The sequence below is a fragment of the Leuciscus leuciscus genome (genome assembly GCF_965113295.1).
Source record: "Leuciscus leuciscus genome assembly, chromosome: 7".
Lineage (NCBI taxonomy): Eukaryota > Metazoa > Chordata > Actinopteri > Cypriniformes > Leuciscidae > Leuciscus > Leuciscus leuciscus.
This window is the reverse complement of record NC_138731.1, coordinates 9,819,708-9,829,593: the sequence shown is the minus strand read 5'-3', so window position 1 is coordinate 9,829,593 and position 9,886 is coordinate 9,819,708. Positions and strand designations below refer to the sequence as shown.

Sequence of the window (9,886 nt, the reverse complement as noted above, 5' to 3'; positions counted from 1 at the left end):
TGTCATTTCAGGTATAGTCCAAATGATTCGCAGCTTCAAGCCTCATGGCGCGCGCCTGATACGAGCTTTGCGCGCAATACCTTATCGCTGTTAAGCATTGCCAACTTTCCACAACTCGCAGTCCATTTCATCGCATCTAATTAAAAACAAGCCTCAGTTATTATTGCGACGAAAAAAGGTTATAATGGCGCCGTGCACGAGGCTGTAATGACGCTCCTCAGGAGAGATTTAGGCCTATTATCAGGCGTTTATGCCCAAATCTGTTGAAATGAAACTGACAATGGGTTAACTTTATGGTTAATTAATTCAAGTAATACGGAATAAATGAATGGTTCTGATATAATATGCGTTGACAGTAACCAACTGTGTTTGCTATTGCAACTGCCTGTCAGATTTAAACGGGGAAGGAAAGCAATGGGCGTGAGCGTTTTCTACACATCATCAGACGAATTCAGATCCGTTCCAGAATGCATTTGCCATGTGACATAAACGTTGTGATGTATAGATGCACTTGCCATAAATGCACGAAATGCTCTGTTGGTGCTCGATAGAGATGTTGAGGTGAGTATATGTTGACAGTTTCTCACTGAACGGAGTCAGAAAATATACATCTGCAAAACGTGATATAATTAACGTTTTATTTTTTAAAACTATCATGTTTTGACCCCATTTTCTCTCGCAAACCAGACCTTCTCACTGGCAGCAAAGAGACAGCTCAGCCGTTAAAGCAAGTGAAGGCAATTTCCAAGGATAATTGCGAACATGTTTTAATACATATGCATGAAAAACATGTTCTTTTTTTGAGAGAGGGAGAGCCTTCACGTGCTTATGCAGTTGATTGAGGGGATGACCTGCAATTCAAAATGTTATTTGAGCACTATCAAATGTGCAGACTTGCAAATTGCCCAGCTTGTATCTGAATTACTACCCCATTCATCATCATTATGGGTTGATAAGTTAATTTAACCATTTCATTCTGTCTTAATGAGCTATAGTTAAATTAATGTCACATAATATATGAAAGCAACATTTGAACAGAAGCGTTCATTTGAGACAAACAAGGGTGGCCATAGTTTCAATTGATGCATAAATCTCCTCATCACAGCCGGCGCGAACCTTTTCCCTTCTGTTCCCTCGCCTTTCTTTAATGGTGACATCAAACACAAAGCAAATAGCTAATAAAGCTAAGCTGAAGACTAGCTGTTTAACAAACTCAGTAGCCGCGATATTTTTGGTGCATTTTCTTATTTAAACGACGTTTGGTTTCATCTGATATAATTGACCACATTTGTGAAACACCAAACGCTACTTGTTTATGACTGCATGTGGTGAGTAATAGGGTACAACAGGGCTAAAGGTGCACCGGGGTAAAAGGACCATGTGACTTTATTCTCTTTTAACCACTAGATGGCACAAAAATTCAGCTAAGCACTTTTATTAACAACCGCTTTTCATAATGCATGTGGAAATCGGCGACTTGACGCGATCGCGGGCAGAAGCGATTCTACGCTAATTTAATCTAATATTTAATGTTTTTAAAAATGTTAATATAGCAAATACGAATTGATTAAATTATTGACTATATTTAGACAAATATCTTTTTATTGATTTTAGTTTTGTTCAAGGTAATTAAAGCAACAGTTTTTGAATAACAGAAGAATATTTAAAAGTATGGTATTTGGGGTAAAATGCGCCCCTGCTGTTGGGGTGAAAGACACAATAATTAACTAATTCAATAGTTAATTAATATAATCAATAATTCATCCATCCATTCATTTATTGTTACTACTGTAATGCTTTATTAAATTATTATGGGATCTCATTCGATGCTTTCAGAATCTTTACTTTTTAAAATCATTTTGTTTCTGTATTTTTAAAATGATCACATTTTCCTAACAGTATATTTATTGAATAAAATAAATGAATCTTTATTTTATTAAAAAAGCATTAGAATCTTTTATTTTTTATTTTTTTACTTTTATCAAAATAAACCAAAAATAGTGCAAACTTTGCTAAAGTGATTGTTTTGAATAAATATTAACTTAGACATTATTAAAAACATATTATTTTAGCTAAAGTATTTGCATCAATACTGTGTGTATTTTGCCCCGGGCTGGTTTTACCCCGTGTGTCTGTGGGGTAAAAGGCCCAGCTCACCTCCTTATACATTAGGAAATAAACCACTTTTATGATGTATTTTCACACAAAATCTGTTGCTCCATCAATGTTCAACACAATTTTTTTTTTCTGCAATCACAAACTATGGGAGTAATGAAAAGCAAATTTTTTTCCTCATTTCACATCATTTCTTAGGCTTGTGCCTTTAGTGTAGGCTATGTATATAATATCTTCCGGACTGAGCAGAACAGATTTAATTTATACCGCGGTATAATCGTTACTGTTTTAGTTCCATCGCAACCTTTGGATGGGAATCATGAGATCACCCTCAAAATACAGTCTGGCAGCTTTGAGTAGGCTTTGCTAAATTCTTCTGTTTATTTGATTAAATCTATGACCTCTCTCTCACTCTGTATGGCATCGTTCTTGGCCGGGCACAACAACAACAATGGTATTATTTCGCCGAAATCTGATCTTCAGTTCAGTGCACCGTTTCCGTATTTGTGAAGTTCCACCTTAAAACAACAACAGTCTTTTGGCCCCACGTGCTCCCTGTAGTTGTGATTTTGTCCTCCCCGCAGCAGCTGTCACCTCGCATTACTCGCAGTCAGCTAAATGAAACATTATTCTAAACATATGCATCGTAATCAGTTCGGTCACACTTACAAGAACACGCGTTAATAAGGCAATCAATCACGGTGGAACAAGCGAGTTGTTCTGCAACAGCTCATAAACAGTGCGTAATGAAGAATTGGAGGTTAGCATGACACGCGCTGATCAGATAATCAATGTCAAAGATGCGATGAATGTCAGTAAATGTGGTTTTTATGTCGTTTCTATAAAATCTTCAATTTACAACAAGCAGTTCAATTACCCAGAAAATACAGTCAATTAAACGGGCGTGATTGGACAGTAGCTCGAGGATCATCGATCTTTGCATTTCTATCTTGGTGGTGGACATTTAATTTGGTTTTTCTATTAGCACCGAAATAAAGGAAAAATAAAATATATTAAACAAGCGGCAGATTTATTTTCTTGTCAAAAGCAATTCGGCTGAGGTGACAGACAGTTTGCGGCATTTTATGATGAATTCTTTTTCAGTCTATGCGCATTGGATACAAAACTGATGGCGTTATTCTGGCCAGTGTTTTTCTGCCCTCTGTCTTCTCCAGTTTGCCTCTCCATCTATCTCAATGCCTTTGTTGTATGGGTTGTAACCCTCGCCTTGGTAAAGAGCATAACGAAACATGGCGATACATCACACTCTAATCCCATTTCTTTAATGGGGACGTTCAGAAAGAAAGCAACTTATCTCAAAGCCCCCCGGGAATATCCCGGTATATATTTAACCAGGCTGCAATTAACGACAGTATCAGCTTGTATCATTTAGAGGTAATGTAAAAATAATGGTAAATTATAGGGCCGGAATGACCCGTGATCGCAGACTTCATATTCCCCATAGTTTTAGTGTCGTTTTAATTAATGCCAGACTCACTTTCTTACCAAGGAGAGAGAGAGAGAGAGAGAGAGAGAGAGAGAGAGAGAGAGAGAGAGAGAGAGAGAGAGAGAGAGAGAGAGAAAGAAATGTGTTAACAGAGCAGGAACTCCGCTTCACACTTTTGGGTATTTTTTCTTTTTCATTAAAATATTGATTTTAAAAGCAAGATGAAAAGACATCAGTTGAATTAAAAACACACTTTCAAAATATAGCTACTTACAATAAATTGAATTTGCGTGTATTAATTATTGTTTAGAATTAGACAAAAAAAGTGAATGAAACGTCATAGGCCACATCATTCGATTTCGAATTTGCACGACTTTGATGCGTTCCGTTGATTTAATTTGCTTCGTGCACAATGATAACGATATTAAAAATTTGCGTTTTAAATATTTATTTTCCAAGAACAACACCATCAATAAATAACATAATATACATTTTTATATTGCACATTTTTCTCAAGTGAAAATATGAAAATTCATACAGTCGGCAATATGTAAAATACAGTCACGTAGGCTAATGTACAGAGTCGTGTATCACGGCAAATCCCTTGGGAGAGGAGCAAAACACTGGGATTTTAGTATTGTCATTTATTGAACAGACGGCAAACAGCCCCGCGAAACAACTCACTAACCTTTTTTTAAATCTTCTTCCATTTGAAAATGTAACAGCAATGTAATATGCTTTATTTACAATGAGTCTGATCGTTTTGGTTTGCAACATCATTTGAGGCCTAATAATTCTTCGCTTCCGATTTGTTCTATGTCAGATTGTTTTGAGTTCCTAAAACAATTGCGTAATCCTAACATTAAATAAACAGTCAACAAAATAAATTATATATTTTTTTAAATGCAGGGTAGGCCTATCTATGCCGTTAATAATTTCGGATGGCAGTCAACATTTTGGTTTAATACAAACGTGACTATACGTGTTATGGCAAAATATCTCACCATTTGATCTGTACAAGTGCTATTTTGTTATTTTTAAAACGTGGTTTTATATGAGGCAGAATTGCGCACAGTGACAAAAAAATATGTATGCAGACAGAAATGCATGAGCAATTTGTCTGAAGTTTGGGGTTGTGTGGATAATCCCATTATATTGTGAGTGAAGAGTCTCTACTGGGAGTATTATGGAAATTTCGGTTTGGATTTAATGAGACTGCTCGCATCAGCGGAACATCTCTGAGAGAAAAGCCTGCCCAGGCCGGACAACCTTCCAATAAGAAGATTGGAAATAGGACTCGGTGGAAAGGGGATCTTTTCTTTTTTTTCCTTTTTTTTTTTTTCCTTTTTTTTTTAAATAAAAAAAAATCTCAGGTAACGAATACCACGTTTAATACTGTACAATCTACACACCGAGAACAATGCGTAATGCTCAAGGTCTTTTATCTATCTTGTCTAATGACTTCCCACAGCGGGTTGTTATGCTCTGACAGCGAGTCTCAGAACGGGAACTTTCTTACATTTCCACATTCAAAGGAGGTCCATCAAGGTACATGATTGGCAATTTTCGTCATTATCTTCACATTATTAACAGCAGAATTGACATTGTAGCAGTAGTGCAGATTTTATGCGACACACTCCTATCAGGGAGAGAGTCCCTCGAGCAGCAACACTTTCAGAGTAGCATCATTATCTCGCGCCTGGTCCCTTAACCGATGCTAAAGTGGTACAACCAGTGTATATATTCTCTTTACTGCACGATCTAAAACAAAATAATATTTGCATACACTCTTAAAAAATAAAGGTTCTTTATGGGAATCGATGCTTCATTGGAATCGATTCCACGAAAGGTTGTTTATATTCAGATTTTTCTTCACACTAAGGGGAAAAAATGTAATTTTAAGAACTGTTGACTGAAAGGTTCCTCGGGGAACTAAAAATGTTTCTTCTATGGCACTGATGCTAAAACACCCATTTGGAACCTTTATTTTTAAGAGTGTGCAGTTATAATAATAATAATAATTGAAAACGAGAAATTAAAAGTAAAATTAAGTGTAAATTTGCTTATTATTCAATGTTGTAATACAGTGTGTTCTGAAGGCCTTATTTTAAATATATCTTTATAATTCTTCTGAGCGTTATATGCCTTATTGGAATGGAAATGCTGTCCCTATACACTCTAAAAATGCTGGGTTGTTTTAACCCAATTTTGAGTCAAATATGTATATAAATACCCAAACATTGGGTTAAAAACTTGAATTAAAAAATGTAACCCAACGGCTGGGTTTGTCCATATTTGACCCAAAGTTGTGTTGAAACAACCCAGCAGTTTTTAGTGTGTACATTTAAAAATAATATCAATAATAATACAAATAATTACATGTCCTTCAAATAAAAGAGTGTATGCCAGTACTAAGCTATCTATTGAGCGCGCTCTCCTCTCTCTGGTCCGGTGAGGGCACCGAAGTTTTGCTGAGAACCGCGGCCGAGTATGGCAGGAATCCGCTCTCGGACCTCTGACCGCTCGCAGTGCAGGTGAAGTCAGAGCTGGAGCTCCTGGAGCCGAGCGCGCTGGCAGCCTGACTGCTGTGGCAGCTGAGACACGAGCACGGCCCCGCCGCTGAAGGCGCACCGACCGCCGCAGCCGCAGCCGCCGCAGCCGCTGCTGCCGCCGCGGAGCTGTTCAGACCCGCGGGAGACTGGTACAGTCCTGGGTGACGGAAACTACACAGCAGCTCCGGGCGCGAGTATGGGTGAGAAAGCGCACGGAAAGTATCGAGGGGGCGAATAGAGGTAGCGAAAGGTGAAGACGCGGCTCCTGACGCGGCCGCCGCAGCAGCTGCTGCCGTGACACCGACATGGGGGTAATAGTGTAGTGGCATGTGGGAATGGAAAGGGTAAGGCAGACTTCCGGTGGCGGCCGCGTGCGTCATCATATAGGTGTAGAAACTGGGATCCGCGGGATGTGGCCAGGACATGGCGAGCCGCTGCCGCTTGTCCTTCATTCGTCGATTCTGAAACCACACCTACACAGAAACACACAGGTAACAATTAGGGATGAGCAGAACAAGAGAACTAAACAATTAAAACACTAGTAGGCTACAGTTTAACTGGCAAATAACCTCAGGACATAAGCATCTGAAATAATATTGGTTAAAGCTTTTTCATCAGAGAAGAATTTACGCAATCAATTACGCAAGAAATTCTGTAAATGCAACCACTTTGGATAAACTGAAAAGAGGCATGTTTCTGCATCAGACAAAATAAAAATATCTCATTACATATGATATGGTCTAATGTGTGTTTAACAGTATATCCCACATATTTTTTTGTAAACAGTATTTACCAGAATTAGCATTAGAACGTGGACATATACAATTGCGTGTTTTTGTGTATTAATCTACTCATGAACCTCTGTGCTGTAAAATACAGCTGAATATTTTAAAAGCATTATGAATTAGCAGGAACATATTCGATCTGCTCTGGAAGAGGTGAACCAAATAATGATGACCATATACCTTTATTGTTGTTTCGGGTAGATTTAATGCTGCGGCCAGTTCACATCTTCTGGGTCTTGACACGTAGTTTTCCCTGTAAAATTCTTTCTCCAATCTCCCAATCTGTTCCCGGGTAAACGCAGTCCGATACCTCCTCACTTGGTCCGAGCTCGAGCTGGAGTTTCCCATGGAATTACCGTTCAGATTCGAGAGAGACGAACTTGAATTGGAGGCCCCTGAATTACTGTCCGAAAAACCTAAATCGGATAATGAAATAAATAAAAGAGAAAGGTATACATTTATTTTTTTCTTTTATCACACTAATTTGCACGTTAAAATAAAATATACAAATATGACCTGTGATTTATTTATAAAATGTAGCTATTCAGTTCAACGGGGACTTTTTGGGATTCCATTTAAATGTATTTGTCACATAGATGTAGCGCGCAATTATTTTAAACCAAAAATATAGAATACACAATTAAAGACAAATGTATCAAACAATTCAAATGCATCATTTTAACATTGCAAAATGTACACAGTCTACATAATGCAATAGCAGATCATTTAATTCAGGTAGTAAAAAGGCAACGCAGACACAGGCTTTAGAAAAATGCTACACTCTAAAAATAAAGGTTCTTTATTGGCATCAATGGTTCCATAAAGAATATTGGAATATTTCCATTCTTCAAAAGGATGGTGGAAAAATGTTCTTTAGATTATTAAAACGTTCTTCACACTAAGAAAAAAAGAGGTTATTTTAATAAATGTTCTTTGGTGGAACCGAAATGGTTCTTCTATGGCACCTTTTTGGAGCCTTTATTTTTAAGAGTTGCCTATATGAAATAAAATATAAACACACACATCAAATGGAATTTCAATTAGAGCTATACCTTCCAAACTTTGTAATATCCACTCAAATTAGAATTGAAACGAATGAATAAAGCACAAGCTGAAAGTTTCCATGCGGATTGTTTACCTTTGCTGTGGTTTTCCTTGTGTTGGCTGATGCTGCCCGGCGAGCGGTGAGACGGGCATCCCACTTCCACATCACTGTTCATATCGGAGTCAGGAGAAACTTCAGGATACAGGTTTATTTTCTTCCTGCTTTCGGAGGACGACACTTCAGTGGAGGAGGTATTGTCGTTGTGATGGTTTCCAAACAAGCTGTCTATCTCGAACTTGCCTTTGGTGGGAATATCCCCGAGCCCGCCGTGTATTCTCGGGCTGAGGCGACCGGCGTGCGGAGAGTTTTCCAGGGCCTCAAGCACCGCGTTCCCGGCAGAGTCAGTGAGGTTGGAGAGCCTCTTTCCCGCCACTGGACTGTGTAGTCCCCTTTCCATCAGAATCATCTCTTTTCTTATCCTCTCCATCATGAAGTCGTGCAGATAAAAAAAAAAAAAAGAAAGAAATCCAAAGTCCCAGGGCTGGTGCTCCGATGACTGGTGGCGGATCTAATCCGCATTCAGCTCAGCTGCCGCCTCTAAATAATATAACACCTTTATGAGCTGGAAGCAAAAAACAGAGGAATGCCAGTGCGGGCAACGAATGACTGCTCAAAATGACCCGCGCATCCTCTCTGGTCCAGAAAGTCATTCATCAAAAAGTGGTTTGCGCCTTCGTCGTTAAAGGTGCGCGTGACGCGGTTCGAATGATCATTTATTGTAACAGGTTTATAAGCAAATAAATAGGAGAGAGACTGTCATCGGTTGATAGAGTCGGCCCTTGATCGGCCAGACGCGTATATCCAGGTGGAGAGAGAGAGGAGAAGTGAGGAGAGCAGCTTCTGATCGGACTCTGTTTTAGATGGCTCCTGGGGTTGGCCTCTGGGGTGAAATTGACAGTCTGATTAATAAAATGAGCGCGGCAACATTTCCCTCTTCATTTAGGAATATCATTATGCTTTGATTCTCTATTGTTCCTTCCTTCTGTTCTGGCTCTCCCACTCCCTCTCCCTCTCTCTCTCTCTCTGAGCTCTGTTTCTTTTTTCTTTCTCTGTCGATTATTTCACAACAGACGTTTTCGAATGAGAGGCATTAGTTAAAGATTTTTTGCATCCAATTAGAAGATCCCGTTGCGAATATTGTTGTTCGTTACAAAATAACGATATGGAGACATTCAATTTTGTGGCATTATTTAAACGCTGCGGGTTTCTTATAGCCTATATTTGTTGGAGATAGATGACCCAAACGTTTGCAAATCTTATATATATTATTACATACTATTTTTGAGTCGTTTATTTGTAGAATTATTATTATTATTATTGTTATTTGTTATTAGTATGCTGAAATCACGAGATAGGTTATTTTCAAATGTCAAGTGATTGATCCTAATTTAACACAAAACCTCTAAAATTAACAAATGTTTTCGTTTATTAAACCCATGTTTAAAATTCATGGCATGAAAGACTGAATCAAAAGTATGTAATAAGACCGGAAAAACCCTTTTATTTATATTGTATATATTGGGAAATGGAATCATGTAATCTTTAGGCTACTGTTTATTGCTACATATTTATAATATGCAGATCTTAAAACTGTATAGAGATTATAATTATGATCAATGACAATCTAGATTGCCAATCTCGCTGGTCATGCCTATGCACAAAATAAATCTGGGTAACACTTTATTTTACAGTGTCATTGTGACATAGGCTATGTTACATATTAATTACTATAAATTATCCAAAATTACATGCAACTAACCCTAAACCAAACCCTAATCAAAACCCTATAGTAAATACATGTAGTTAACTACTATTACGCAGTACTTAAATGTATAGTGTAAAAAAATAATCAAATAATTGTAAAATAAATAAATCTGATATC

General features: G+C 37.9%; 1 protein-coding gene across 1 annotated transcript; it reads right to left on the bottom strand.

The window, feature by feature from the left end:
• Positions 1-5,850: 5,850 nt before the first annotated feature.
• On the bottom strand, positions 5,851-8,640 carry evx2 (even-skipped homeobox 2). Its single transcript, XM_082176616.1, has 3 exons — positions 8,038-8,640; positions 7,080-7,315; positions 5,851-6,587 (listed from the first exon to the last, which is right to left on the bottom strand). Exons 1-3 carry the CDS (start codon positions 8,432-8,434, stop codon positions 5,979-5,981), a joined length of 1,242 nt encoding a protein of 413 aa, XP_082032742.1. The 5' UTR covers positions 8,435-8,640; the 3' UTR covers positions 5,851-5,978.
• Positions 8,641-9,886: the final 1,246 nt, after the last annotated feature.